The sequence below is a fragment of the Lampetra planeri genome, chromosome 34 (assembly GCF_965212315.1).
Source record: "Lampetra planeri chromosome 34, kcLamPlan1.2.h2, whole genome shotgun sequence".
NCBI classification, from domain to species: Eukaryota; Metazoa; Chordata; class Hyperoartia; order Petromyzontiformes; family Petromyzontidae; genus Lampetra; species Lampetra planeri.
The window spans coordinates 9,388,497-9,403,687 of record NC_136140.1 but is presented as its reverse complement, the minus strand read 5'-3'; the positions used below and the strand labels follow the sequence as shown (position 1 = coordinate 9,403,687).

General features: G+C 46.6%; 1 protein-coding gene across 1 annotated transcript in view; it reads right to left on the bottom strand.

Moving 5' to 3' along the window:
* APPL1 (adaptor protein, phosphotyrosine interacting with PH domain and leucine zipper 1) overlaps positions 1 to 14,975 on the bottom strand; it is a 31,440-nt gene extending 16,465 nt beyond the window's left edge. Inside the window, exons 1-10 of the mRNA XM_078610686.1 lie at positions 14,317 to 14,975; positions 8,027 to 8,125; positions 7,012 to 7,071; positions 6,397 to 6,468; positions 5,632 to 5,719; positions 5,320 to 5,361; positions 4,222 to 4,280; positions 2,876 to 3,022; positions 1,153 to 1,235; positions 242 to 400 (exon numbers count right to left, since the gene is read on the bottom strand). Coding sequence (XP_078466812.1) covers positions 242 to 400; positions 1,153 to 1,235; positions 2,876 to 3,022; positions 4,222 to 4,280; positions 5,320 to 5,361; positions 5,632 to 5,719; positions 6,397 to 6,468; positions 7,012 to 7,071; positions 8,027 to 8,125; positions 14,317 to 14,370 — 863 coding nt within the window. The 5' untranslated portion in view covers positions 14,371 to 14,975. The remainder of the gene's footprint in view (positions 1 to 241; positions 401 to 1,152; positions 1,236 to 2,875; positions 3,023 to 4,221; positions 4,281 to 5,319; positions 5,362 to 5,631; positions 5,720 to 6,396; positions 6,469 to 7,011; positions 7,072 to 8,026; positions 8,126 to 14,316) is intronic.
* Between the last annotated feature and the right edge of the window lie 216 nt (positions 14,976 to 15,191).

Sequence of the window (15,191 nt, the reverse complement as noted above, 5' to 3'; positions counted from 1 at the left end):
TCTCACTGCTGTGAAGAAGGGCAGTTGCCTGGAACGTCGCCTATTAGATTCGATATCGTGTTTTTCCTCTTTAGGGAAGTGTCATTGACTAACGTGTTGAGTTTTAGTTATTCGTGCTTGCGCGCCACTGGCAATGCGGCATCAAAATCATGTTTTTGTTTCATTATTATCGGCCAAGCGCCGTGTAGTGGAAGCGGGCCGTGTGCCAGTGCGTCGAGCGGACGCCGTGGGCGCCTCGTACTGCCGCAGGTTAAGGTAGCCGGCTTTGCGTGTGAGCGTGCAGTCTGGCATGGCGCCGCCGGGCGGGGGCTCGGGCGAGTACAGATGCTCGCACGCCTCCAGCAGCTCCTTCACCCTGAGGTCCGAGCTCTCCTGCTCCGTGTCCAGCTCCTTGCGCACGCTGGACTCCGAGGATGTGGCGAGCACGTGGTGGGGGTGAGAGGTGGGGGGGAGGAGGGACATGGGATGGGGGGGCAGGCGTGGGAGAGGAGAGGTTACTTCATAGTCGAACTGGGACAAAAATATCCAAGCTCAAACCTGCTTAACTTCTCAAATCTGATGAGATCAGGCACATTCTATTTCTAATTTGTTCACAGGCCATGTAATGAGGGGCGCCAGGGTGGCGTGATGTTATCTTCCTTGCCTGGTTTAGAGGACGGGATTTGATCCAGAGACTAATGCCTGTGTATTTGAAGTTTGCATGTTCTCCTCGTGGTCACGTGGATTTTTTTCTCTGGGTCCTCCAGTTTTACCCTCCACATTTAGATTTGGCTGCTTTAAATTTTCACATGCTAAGCCACTTCATTGAGCTGTCATTTGTGGCCAGGTGGCTTCTGAAAAATAAGCTAATAGCTCAGTGGGCCTTAACTTGTGAAGTAAAAATTGCTTAGTTTTATTCGTATTTTTTTCCTTTGCTTAACTTTCCTATACTTTTCACTCCTATCGTGTTTTTGTATTGGTTGTTGTTGTAACGCCTTGACCAGCCCCTATTGGGCATCTGTGAAAAAGAGCTTTAGAGCTCATCAGATTCCTCCAGTATAAATAAATATTCCGATTCTGTATCGAGTCAAATACAAACACCTAATGTACTGAATGTTGCAAGGGTCTGGAATTGCATGTATAAGTAAGTACACGCTTTGTTGAGAACCCTACCTCTGAACGCTGGCGCAGATGTTGCCGATGAATTCCTCCAGCTGCTGGGAGAGACTCTCGGACCCCATGCGGAAGAATCCAAACTGAACACGGCCAAACGACATTAAAAACAACACCGTTAAACAGGTGGTACTTACAACATGCCTGGTGTATAACAAATTGTCGAAAAATCACTTAACTTCGGATTATATTTTCGCACTTACCAACATGCACGTATCCTTAGAATTATTAAATTGGCAGTACTATAGCTGCTGGGAAGCTGTAAAGATAATATGCATTTGCATATCTTCTAATAGTCCGTTTTGCTCTGGATTGTTACTCCAAGTATTGGATACAACGTTTGAACAATTTGGCAGGATTTCAAATGAGTAAGTCCCTAATAGCAACAGAACGTTTTACGCCAGTTTAGTTCAAACCGGACCATCTTAACGAAAGTTTTTAGCCCCTACCCCACCACCCTCGTTATGGACGGACTGACAGAGCTAATACACAAACGTTTTCAACATTACAGTCGTTGGAAATAGTTCCAAGTCACAAGATGAAATTCACATATTCATGGAGGGACACTTAAGTCTGCTGTCTTGACACATCTCATGTTAATTCCTCAATTAATCGATTAAAACCGATTCTTATGCTCACAACACATATGTCAAATCGTGAGTGTAAGAATCAAGGTTTTTTCGATTCTTGCATCTTGTACGATGCTAGGTATTCGTGTTTCCAGTTCTGTTCCTCCGACATATAACTTATGTTGCTTAGCAAACTTGTTGTAAGCGACCATTGGAACCTCATTTGCCAGTAAAAACATAATTGGTTTTTTACCCTTCTATCTGGCAACAAAACTGACACCTTTTTTACAAGGAGTCATGTTTGCATAGACCACAATACCTGCAGTCATAATGCAAAAAAAAACACAACTCTGATAATGTGCACAGTCCTTGAAGTTGATTGGTCCACACCTGAGACAGCTTTCCTTAGAGCCTAGTCTCACATGGGTTGGACCAGATGACGCCAAAAGGCGCACAACTCAAAGACAATGCACCATCAGAGTATGAGAACTCGGGGTAAGAATTTTTGGCAAATGAGGTTCCAATGGTGTAAATGCTTACCCCGAGCTCTCATACTCTGATGGTGCATTGTCTTTGAGTTGTGCGCCTTTTGGTGTTATCTGGTCCAACTCATGTGAGACTAGGCTCTAAGGAAAGCTGTCTCGGGTGTGGACCAATCAACTTCAAGGACAGTGCACATTATCAGAGTTGTGTTTTTTGTTTGCATTATGACTGCAGGTATTGTGGTCTATGCAAACATGACTCCTTGTAAAAAAGGTGTCAGTTTTGTTGCCAGATAGAAGAGTAAAAAACCAATGATCTTGTTGTAAGCGACTTTTGCTTTTGCTCATATTTCTATTTATTGCTTTGCAGGACTGAGATTGTCATGACTTGGGGAAGCCTTCACTCAGCCGTGGATAGATTATAGCCGATGCCAACACTAATCGAACATAATCGCTAATTACGTGCAGTAATTATATTATGAACGTAAAATCAATTTGTAAATCGATGAAACAAGCAGTTGTTACATTCCTACCAGACACATTGACAGATAACCAATGCCTTTACAACAAAAACACCGACATCGACCACGGAGAGAGCCGAACGTCGCGACCGCGGTAGCTTGTGCACCGACGATTTACGTGGGCGACGGCGGTGGCAGTGCGGCGGCACACCTGTGCCTGCAGGTAGCCGAGCAGGGGCTCCAGAGTGACAACCTTCTTGCGGTACTGCATGGCGTTGAGGGTGGCGCAGTATTGCAGGCTCGTCTGGTGCTGCTTGCGTCGGAAGGCGTACACCTCCTCGGCGGCGTCGTGCCTCGCCTGTGCGCGACAATGAAACACACCCATGTGTGCGAGCGAGTGATTGTGTACCAGAGTATGCCTGTGTGTGTGTGTGTACCAGTGTGTGTGTGTGTACCAGTGTGTGTGTGTACCAGTGTGTGTGTGTGTACCAGTGTGTGTACAGCTTTTGTTCGGCCGGATCGAGGGGGCTAAACGGGCGCGGCACGGGCTAGAGAAGAGATGGAGTGATGTGGTACAGGAGGACGTGGAGCTGAGTGGACTTGCCGATGATTGGTACCAGCGGTGTCAAGATCGGCCTCAGTGGAGGAGGCTCGTGAAGGACGCTACTGGGCAGTTGGAGGCAGTCGCCCTCCAACAACAACGGAGGGCGGAGGAGCGACGCTCACAACAACGAGCGGAGCGCCGGGTGGCTAAAGCACAGCAAGTTGACACAGTAGGGGGCACAGGTGGTGCATCAGCCAGTCATCTCGGTCATCTCGGTCAGTCGACCCGTGGCACCTGGGTCTGCCCCGTGACCTCCTGCCAGCGGGCGTTCGACACTTCACGTGGCCTCAGGGTGCACATGGCCTGGCACAAGCGTCGTGGTGACGTCACCGCCACTTAGTGGCGAATGGCGGTTGTTGTTGTTGTTGTACCAGTGTGTGTGTGTACCAGTGTGTGTGTGTGTGTGTACCAGTGTGTGTGTGTGTACCAGTGTGTGTGTGTACCAGTGTGTGTGTGTGTACCAGTGTGTGTGTGTACCAGTGTGTGTGTACCAGTGTGTGTGTGTGTGTGCCAGTGTGTGTGTGTGTGTGCCAGTGTGTGTGTGTGTACCAGTGTGTGTGTGTGTGTACCAGTGTGTGTGTGTGTACCAGTGTGTGTGTGTGTACCAGTGTGTGTGTGGAGTGGTAGTGAAGTGGCGAGCGTGCTGCGCATCACACCCGGTTACCCGAGTTCAATTCCCGCTCACGGCCAAAACCAGTGAAATTGATCTGATTCGGTCCTGGGCATCCCCTAGGTTGGCTCAGCCTCAAATGAGAGACAAAGGGTGTCGTTCTGGCCACCCACCTCCTCGTGTGCCCTGCTGGCCTTTATGAGTGCTCGCAAACAGCACCTGCCCCAACACTCTGCTAAGGCTATAGGGGGGATCTTTGTCTTTTGTGTACCAGTGTCTGCGTCTGTACCAGTGTGTGCGTATCAGCGTGTGCGTGTGCCTTGGTTGTCATTGTGCCACCCACCTTCTCGCTCTCGCGCCGCTTGGAGAGGCGGCTGTACTTTGTCACTGCAGTTTCGTGCTCTGAGAAAATCAAGTTCGGGGCCAACATTTGAAAGTCAGAATAACGGACGCACACAATAAAAAATGCATTACGATCGTTATCATCATCATCGTCATGAAAAGGCATGATCAATCCACTGCTGAATTCATGCCTCCCAATGGCATCACCATCTCTCACAATCCACCGAGCACCAGCGCACAAGCTGATTTCATCGCTCCATCTCCACGGCACACTTAGGCTCGGGCGTGTTCTCTGCCTTGGTCATCGATTAGGCATTGTACTTAATCTATTGCTGATCATGTTTTGTATTTATTTTTACGACTGCAGACATTTTCGATGAACATCTTGAATTGCAAGGGTTTTCTTGTGCACTGAGTAAATGTGCGTGGTAAGATGTTTAGTTACTAAGGTCAATCTAGGCGTACAGTGCGAGTGTGTGGGTGTACATCTATGTAGCTCTGGATGGGTGCGAGGGGCTGGTAACCCTTCCACCTTCAATAAATTACCACTAAACCACGACTGAAATATTATGGCACCTGAGTCTGCCCCGTGACCTCCTGCCAGCGGGCGTTCGACACTTCACATGGCCTCAAGGTGCACATGGCCTGGCACAAGCGTCGTGGTGACGTCACCGCCACTTAGTGGCGAATGGCGGTTGTTTATCTATATAGCTTTGACTAAACCACCCACAATGCACATGTCATCAGCACTCAGACGCTAAACAGGTTCGAGCCTAGATAAATTATGCTTGAATTGGTGACCGCCATGCATAGCAGGTGTTATAGGCTGTGGAGTTAAATGGTGGGCAGCAAAGAACAGTGCAAAAAATCCATTGCTGTACTGTACTTCTATACTCCTACACATCTATCCTCTCCACCTCCACGAAAACGCACTGACCAGCATGTGAAATATGGTCAAGTAACTTCCATGGCATGGGAAGGCCCTGATCCAGCAGTGGATGGACAAAACGGCTGAATGTACATATACGTACATATGTGTGGATATTATATGTTCAACTCCTTATGCACAGGACGTCTCTCTGTCTATAGTGACATTTACCACTGGTGGAAATCTGCATCATCTGCCTGAGGCTGAGGAGTTCTGTACACACAACACAGAAAAGACGCAAACACAAAAGAAAGGTTGCATTAAGACATGATTGTTCTATAGGTCATACACATTTTTTTATTGCACATTCTTGTATGTATGTGTGCGAGATAAAGGTGGCCGGGCGTAGTGCTGGCCACCCACCCCTTCGTATGCCGTGCCGGCCTTCATAGTTGCTCGTAACAGCACTTGCCCCAACAGTCTGTTAAGGCTATACAGGTGATTTTTGTCTTTGTGTTTTCATTCAAAATCGTTACTTCATACCGGCAAGATTCTTGTCCCTGAACTGCTTCATGGGAAATATCATGGCGTCGGCCATCTGTGTGGTGAGCACGGCATGCTGGGAGCTCAGCTGTGGGGCAACAATGATCAAAAGTTCGGAAGGAAAGAGCGAGAGAGAAAAAGAGGAAGGTGAGGTGGCAAGATTAAGCGATCCGATGCGTATACGTTGTGAAAGCATTTTTAATACTCAACTGCACACTCAGAAATGACAAATGCATGTGAAAAGAACACGTCTTTTCACTCAGTTACACCCCGATTGTGGTAATCAAATACAAATAATTCATTCGGAACGCTCGCAGATCAGTGTTCAGGAACATGCCATGGAAGGAGATATGACCATTCAAGTGACCTCTGGATAAGAGAGGAGGCAACACTTTATCATGTGCTCTGCCGCCGAGGCTAATATTCATCGCATTGTGACAGTCAAACTAAACTTTTACATTTTCAGATATGGAATCGAGCCGAATACATTTCAGAATGTGTTTTTTTGCACAGTGCAGCTACTGGTAACCAGGCTGGAATCATCAACTAGTTACACTGAAAACCTTGTTTCCATCACAGGCGTACTTTCTGCATTAAAACCTCGGATCTTAGCAGTGTCAACTCAGTGCTCTAACTTCTGAGCCACCCAGCCACCTAAATGAGATGCACTTTAAGTTTTCTCTGCATTAAAATAAGTAGGAACGATGATAGATCATCAGCAATGCAGGCGCTGCAATGCTAAAGCTTGAGATTGCAACAACCAACCTCATCGATGACCTTGGCAAACTGCTGCAGGGTCGACGTCATGACCTCATCGTCGCCAGCCAATGGGAAACGCTGTGAACAAAAAACAAGAAAACGAAATGGATTAAGATAGCGAATGGATCTAACCATCTCTAAAAATCAAGGATGAGCAGATGTTGTGCACCATAGAAATGAAGATGATAAGGTGGATCTCGGATCACAAGAATTGATCGGGTCAGCAATTAAGAGATGAGGACAAGCCAAAAGAAAGTCGATTCTGATGGCTAGGACATGTCCTAAGAAAAGAGGAAACCACATCTAAAAGGAAATGAGCATAGAAGCCCCAGCATGGAGACTGAGAAGCAGGAACAGAAAGAGGGATCTTCAAGTGGTGCACCAGGATATGAAGGACTGTGGAGTAGATGTGGAGATGATGCCCCCCCCCCCCCCCTGACAGGAATTGACAGGAATGAGTGGAGAAAGAGGACCAGGAAGGTAGCCAAACCTCACATCAGTGAAAGAAGATGGGAACCAACAAATCAGATGGAGAAAGCAAATGACTTCTTGAAATTTGACAAGGCTGCAAGACGAGATGTATGTGCACCAATGCATTGTGTAAAAAAATAAATTCGTCACCTGTTTGCCATAGCCAAGCAGCTGCTGCGAGAGCATTTGTGTCGCCAGAGAAAGCTCATTCTGCAACGACAACACATGCGGCAGAGAATCACACAGCGGTGCGAGTGCACGGGGCGCGGAACTGCAGCCTTTCGGAATGACAGGACTTGATTTGTACGTCTGTCAAGTGTGACCAACTCTGATAATAAGCTGGATGTATATTTGTTGGGTCTTTCGGTAAAGTCACGTAGATAGGTTGAAAGAAAATAATAATAAAAAACTACGACGTTTCGAATATTTTTCCCCTTCCTCCTGATGACGACCGCTTGTGTTGAGATGGAAACGTCGTAATTTTTTGTTATTTTCTTTCAACCTATCTACGTGACTTTACCGAAAGACCCAAAGAATATGAATTCCTGCAGTCACGAAATATTTAAGTCAAGACTTAAGCTCGATGTACATATATTTATATATGTTATAGGCTGTGGGGTAAAGTGGCGGGCATCTGTACAGCCTGTGTGAGTTGTGGGGGCTATTTGACCATATTTCACCACACTGGACAGTGCAGGTTGGTGAAGGCGGGGAGCACAGATGTGGGAGCAAAGCAACACAGTAAAACTTTGGATTTTGCTGCAATGGTCTCTCCTGTCAACCACTTTGCCCCACAGCCTATGACATGTTTGTGCATGGTAGTCACCCATCCAAACACTATCATAACTAAATGCTGCTTAGCTTTTAAGATCTGACAAGATCGGGTGCATTCCAGATGATCTGGATTTGGGCAAGTTTAGGATAAATGCATCACACTGTGCAAGTATTATAATACTGCTGAGACTACTATTACACTGCTAAGATGCTGGGTTAAAATACAGGCAGTTAGCCAAGATTAAACCTGATTCACGTTGTAATGAGTTGAGAGAGAGGTGGCTGGGCTGCTCAGGGGTCAGTGCTGAGCCGGCACCGCTGAAATCCCGAGTATATTACAAACGTATGCGGATGCGGGATGTGTACGCTGATGCTGGACAACGGGCAGCACCTGTGCTTGGTGGACCCTCTGCATGGCGCCTGAGAGGCGGTTGGCGAACTCCGCAAACATCACGGCGTCCTCCTCGAACACGCTCATCAGCGAGCGAGTCTGTTGGGAGTGTGCAGTGGAAAAGACAAGTGAGAGGAGGCAGTCATGTTCCAGTGTGTGGCTGAATTGTGCGCGATGCAAAAACAATCAACATTTCTGGAAGAATTGCATTGTGGTCCTCCTGTCTGGGATGACCAATATCAGACAATAATGATGTTTTTTTTGCATAACACACAGAGTGCTTTTTACATGTTTCAAGCGAGTTGTTTTGAAAGTCATCGTTTTCTGGCTTGCACAGTTTTTCTGTTATGAAGGGCTGTTCTTGTCACTTACGGATTTTGGCTGAAAGAATAATAAAATATCAGTAGAGCTGGGACAATTAGTCGGTAAATACACACATCCGATGAGCTATGCACCTCTTTTACAAAGATGTCCAGATTTTAAAATGGTGGCCACCCTCACACCCTGCCTCTCGAAGGTGGAAAACCCCTACAAGCCAAGTCCGGCAGTGAAGCAAATGATGATACCACCGATGTCACCAAGTTCCCCCCATCACCTCCCGTCCAGGGGTACACATGGGAAAAAAGGTGAGATGTTTTTGTTACTGTTATCCAATTTAGTCGAGTAATTGATCTGATAATTGTTAGAGTTAAGAGATTCCTTAAATAATCAGATAACTCAGCTCTATTTACAAGGCTATGTTCAGATTCGTTCATCTGAGCTCAAGGTAATTTTGAACGTGAATGCCATGAAATTTACTCAATTGCAATTGTGGAGACAGTGGGGTGTGGGAAAAGATTTAGCGCATCAACGGGTGCTCGAGAAGGGAGTTTAGTGACTTTCTTTTTGGTCCAAAAGCTTTATGATCATTTTGTGAAAAGTCACTTACATCAATAATAATAATGTATAACCCTCTTAAGCCACTTCTGGATGAAGGTCTCCCCAAGATGTTACCGGTTGACTATAGTTAACTATGCAGGTCAGTGTGGGCTGATACAGGGAAGGGCCCAGGACTGGTTCACATATTTACTGTCACCGATGTTAGCGATGATGGCCAATTTATTTTGCAAATAACATCGTTCATAACTCAATCCGGAAAGTTGTACAGAACATTTAGATAAAACAACAACACAGTTGCAAATGCTGCATGTCATTATAACATTGCAGCAGGTTTTTTTCGAAGTGTGTATGAGCTCTGCTATGTTAATACATCAGCGCACTCCGATATCTCCCAGTTCCCTCCAGATCAGTGTGGTTCCAGCGCAGAAGAAATGGTTATGTGTGCGCTATGCAGTCAAGGGCACACTACTGCGGCACTGGGCAAGGAGGTGGAAGTTAACTCAAGCGACCACAGATTTCCGTTTGATGTTGGTTTCCATGGCCAGTTCGTGTCAACAACCTCGGAGAAATGCAACAGCCCCCCGAAGCCCCAGTCGCACTGTTAGCACAACACACATACGATCCATTGCTGGATGATGGCCTACCGATGCCATACAGGTCAAAAAACAACCTGCATGGTGGTAACCCATCCAGGCACTGTCCACACTCAAACATGCTAAGCTTTTGAGATTTAAGTGCTTTAGTCGGAGGCAATAACTTCAGCAGAACACAATACTTGGCTGCCAAAGCTACGCTCAACACTGGTGTGAGTGCAACACCGAGTGCCGAGAGCAAATTCGAAATCCTTTTATCTAACCAGACAAGAGAGCAGATTGAAAAAAAACCCTCTTGCAATAGAGATTATGACGAAAATAAACATTTGACACCAGACCCAGTCGGGGTGTGGTGAGGGTTGCAACAAACATTTAAGACATTTAAGATATTCGTTTTTAAAACCCTACATGCCCTAAAAAAAGTCCCTTTTATGGATGACTGAACCCACGTAAAAAGGCAATCTCATATGCCCCAGGGCATACATAAGCTCAACTTGTAGGCGAGTAAGTGTTGTGTCCGAAACAGAGACAGCTCAAGTTTAAATCCATTCATTTTGATGTACTGCTGGGTTCAATTGTGGTTTACAATCACCAACTGAAGGTCATTCCAAAGGTCACGCCCTTCACTGTGTGTAATAATATAAAATATATATTATTTTTTATAATTTACAGTCCTTGTCAATTCACTGGTGCATTAAGGCTTCCTCCTCTGCTGAGTAGACCGTGGAGTTTGTTTGACCGCACTCCACCATGCTCGTCAATGTGGATTAGTAAAGTGGGGGGGGGACCAGAACCAGTTCAGATATCACTTGCTAATGACGTTAGCTGTGGCCAAACATCAAACTCAGGTCACCAGGTTTATAGTGAAGTGCGCTAACCACTCCGCCACCACTTCACTCCATATATAAATCATGATTATAAAAAATAAAAACTCCCACACAACACTATACCTCGAAGCAGGAAGGCTTGCCATCTGCACTCTGCCACCAGGCAAAACAAACTATTTATAGTTTTCTGAATACCAAATCCCCAGCTAAGAAAATACACTTTTATTACAGCCTCTATAACAGTGTTGGCGGTAGGGGGGAAGCCAGAATGTTACCGCGCAAGTCATCACGGTTGTGAAGCGTTGCTCTTCGCTGTGTTCTTAGGCTTAACTCCACGTTGTATCAGGGTTTTACGCCACGTTGTATCAGGGTTTTACTCCACGTTGTATCAGGGTTTTACTCCACGTTGTACGGCATGCCATTGGACATTTCTCTCCAACGTGTCAGGTGCTTCTCCAGGAACCGAATTAATTGTGCCGAACAACACGCAGTACTGTAGAACCTAAAAGCACAATGGAGAGCTACAGAGCCATGAATTGTCACTGCACCAACTTTGCACAGCTGTCCCTTTCGGCAATAAAAAACACTAACAACCTCTTGAGGCACGTGTCCTGCAAAGACATGCAAACCTGACAGGTCACACGAGCCACAATTGGCCATCCGGGTGCAACCCACAACTGGTTGACTTAAAATCACACGTCGGTGGGGAAATAAAGGCCTTGACTCATTGACAGGACACACAGCACTGGGTTGTATAACGCACGCAAGGGTCTACAGTTTTACACGACTCTGACCCCACGTGGCCACGGGATCGTCACGTGTAAGCGCGGCAATCAATCATGCTTTATTATAAGTGCCAGTATCGCCCTCAATAAAGTAGGCATCAGTGCACATTGCAAGGGAACGGGGTCGGGTACAGGGGGCATACAGCAACAGGAATTAAGAAATCCATCCCGACCTCAGCGGCCAACACCGACTGAGCAAAGTAAATTACAACCGGGCGCAAAACAAAGTGCAATTGCGGCCAACGAATAGCATAATAAAAGTAAGGTATTCTTGGTTCTTTGGATAAAGTCACGTAGAAGGGAAATAATAAAATAATAAAAAGAAAACAATAAAATTGTCACGACGTTTCGATTGCAACACAAGCAATCCTCATCAGGTGTGAAAACCACAGCAAGAAAATTTGAAAAAAGTGGCGTTTTCCCCCCCCCCAAATTTTCTTGCTGTGGTTTTCACACCTGATGATGATTGTTTGTGTTGCAATCGAAAAGTAGTGAGAATTTTATTTTTTATTTGTATTATTGTATTATTTCCCTTCTACGTGACTTTACCGAAAGAACCAAGAATATGAATCCCTGCAGTCACGAAAGATTTAAATCAAATTGAAAAAGGTAAGATAGTAAATAAAAATAAATAATAAGTAAAGAAACAGTTTCTATTTGAAATTTCACATTTTTAATGGGAAGACACGTCTGAATAGATGTGTCTTGCACAGCCCACGGGCTTGAGACGAGGCTCACGGAATTGAGAGACACTCAGAACTTGAACGAGGGCCAGGCTAATGCGCGAGTGGCGGGGCGTCCTGGTTATCGATAACCCTGCAAATTGCCACTGCACCTCAACAAGCGCATTGGATTGAACCCAATAGCCACCCGACAGCCAATCGCTCATCCAGTCTGCAGGATAAAATTACTGTATTCGTAATAATGAATACAAACGCGTTGTGTTATTACGGGTAAGAACGTAACAAGTCTGATGTTCATTCTGCATCTCCACATTCAAACTAAACGTTGTCCATTGTTTTTCCAGAACAATATTATCCAGCAGCATCTGTTCAAGTAAGCACACTGGTCCAGTGTTTTCTGGACCAGTGAGCTTGCTTGAACACGTCTCTAATGTACTGGACATGTAGATGTGTACACGCGGCACAAGTGCTGTGCATTTGTACATGTACAGTACATTAGAGTCGTGCTCACGAATGTCTGATTAATCCGAAAAATCAGGTCGATACATTAAATTTCGGGCCGATCCGAAAACCGGGATTGATATCGGTAACATCACACGTCACTTCTGATCGTTTTCTGGCATCGGGTGTGATGACTATTGTTGGCACGAAGGCATTTAACGTGGGTACATAATGGAAATGATTCGAAAGATATCTCAAATTATTCTTTAATCATATATTTTTAAATCCAAAACTCATTCCAAATGTACATGGCAATCTGTGTGAACACTCGAGTGGCTCACTGTTTTTCCCTTTAACGTGTGCCACTTGAAATACCAAAGCCAAGGTGCATTTTTTTTCACTTGCAGTGAGTGTTTTTTTGTCTCACAAACCACTGGCTTCAAGTTCACAACCTTTTTTGCGAACCCTCAACAATCTGACTGGCACACCAAGACACAGGAGGGCAATATACTGGTAGGAACCTCCTGGTTACACCAGCCCACAGGGGATTATTGTGTCCGTCCGTCCGTCCTGCATCCAAACATGGGAGGGGTGGGGCTGGGTGGAGAGGGGACGGTAGGTGGGGCTGGGTGGGGAGGGGCTGGTCACCGGGTGGTGCCCTTATAAAACTCAACGTTTAACCTACTCACGCCGGCTTGTGCCCGCCCTCACAGTTGGGCATATTTACGGAATACACCACGCCGCCGTTGACCCTGGCCATTGACCGAGCAACCCAACGTTCCTACCAGCTCCCTCCGCAGGAATGTGTTACAAGTACACATGTTACACAGTTACAGCCCATTAAAACAACAAAATCAATAACTCACTCAGCCACTGCATAACGCTGACCGGCGTAAATAGCACGCTGGCGATACATTCATGAACAATTCGCTCACTCCAACTCGCACATGTATGGTGGAGGGCATTTAAAAATGGTCCTGGCAAAACGAATTTGACTTGACCGTCGTAAGAAAAGGGCCACAAGCAACATAAGTGGCTATGTTATTATTTATCCTTTTACATTATGCCGCTGTCCAAAATGTTTGAGAGAAACGTAACAACAGGAGGTGTGCTAACACGTTGCATAGCATTCACAGATGTGTCACCCACAGCTTGGAAGCAAAGCCGAGTTGAGCCTGGATAGATATCCCTTAATGAATGGGCGGACCACTATGCACAACCGGTTGTAACAGGCTCTTCTGTGGGATATGTGGTGGGCCAGCCGAGGGCAGTGAAGCAAAATGCATTAATGCACTGCATTTCAAAGCTACCACGTCTTCACAAACCCGCACTGACCAGCGTGGTGAAGTATGGCCACAATAACCCCCACTAATCACAAGGCGGAAAAAGGGCCGTCGTCCAGAAAGATGTATGCTTATAAAAGGAGCTGCAATGTGAACATACATATATGTTCACTCAAAGAGTATACACACAGAGATCTGTAATATATCACTGTATTGTATTTAGAATATATTTGTGGATTGCTATTCTTGTATTGCCATTGGTCCAAAGGGGTTGTTGCCTACCTCCGGGGGGCTTTCTGCTACCACCGAGGGATAAATAAGTTCAGTGATGGCCAATCCACATTCCCATGGAAAGGACAAGTCTATCCAAAGAATTACCTCCAGGCCTGGGGGGGGGGGGAATACTGTAATAGTGTCATTGTAATAATTGCAATCGGAACGTATTTGTCATTGTAATTTCAGCCAACAAAGTTGCGCCTAATTGTATTCATAATTGGCCCCGCGGTCTAAATTACCACGCTTGAATTTCTCCAAAATTGGTTCCAGTACGTATTGTATCGACCCTCGAAGCTACGACCAACGATGATGCCAATAAGCCAATGATGGCGATCGTCTTGAGTGGAATCCAGACCTGGATTTACACCCAACCAAAGTGGCGCAGAGGCTCTGAGACTTTGTCTCGCAGCCATCAATTCAGCGGTCGATACAATCGAGTTCAACTCTGTAAGTTCACAGGTCAATAGCAGCGGTGTCACGGATGTACAAGTCTCCGGCATGGGAATGTGCAATGTCCGCGCACCTGTGGGCTGTCTTCCAGCGCGTCCTCCAGTGGTAGCTTGTCCATGCCTGGCATGTCGAGGGGGACACGGCGTGACACGGGGGGGACGGACTAGGGGCAGAGGGATTAGAAGGTGAGGGGAAGACAGGGAAACTTATGGAGAGGCACGGGAAAGAGAAACAACCGAGATAGGGCAGATAGGGAGACACGGTCTGGTGATTGATACAGGACTGGGGCACAGGAGACACCACTCTGGAGACGAGAGAGACACGGGGAGACAGACAGTGGACACGGGAGTTGATGGATACACGGTAGAGAGACAGGAGACACGGGAAGACAGCGGACACGGGAGCAGGAGACACGGAGAGACAGACAGTGGACACGGGAGCTGATGGAGACACGGTAGAGAGACAGGAGACACGGGGAGACAGCGGACACAGGTGCTGATGTGGACACGGGAGCTGATGGAGACACGGGGAGACAGACAGCGGACACGCGAGTTGATGGAGACACGGTAGAGAGACAGGAGACACGGGGAGACAGCGGACAGAGGAGCTGATGTGGACACGGGGGCACAGGGCGTCTACTCCATCAAGCCCCACGCCTCACATTCCGCACTGCGCTCCGGCGTTGGGACGCGGGTCACGTGGGCCCGCGCCGCGCTTATCCACCGTAGGGATTTAGAGGCTGTCTCGCCTGCCCCCCCATCGCGCATGCGCAGGTGTCATCATCATCGGGCTGGGTTAGTGGGAGCTCAAACCAGCCAGCAGGGGTGTTTTTTATTATTATTATACGCTTTTATTTAACTCACTTCGTCTGTTGTATCCTTAAGAAAGAAATCTTGTTGCTCAATTTTTACACTGCAGAGTTTGGTAGTACATGTTGTTTACGTCGTT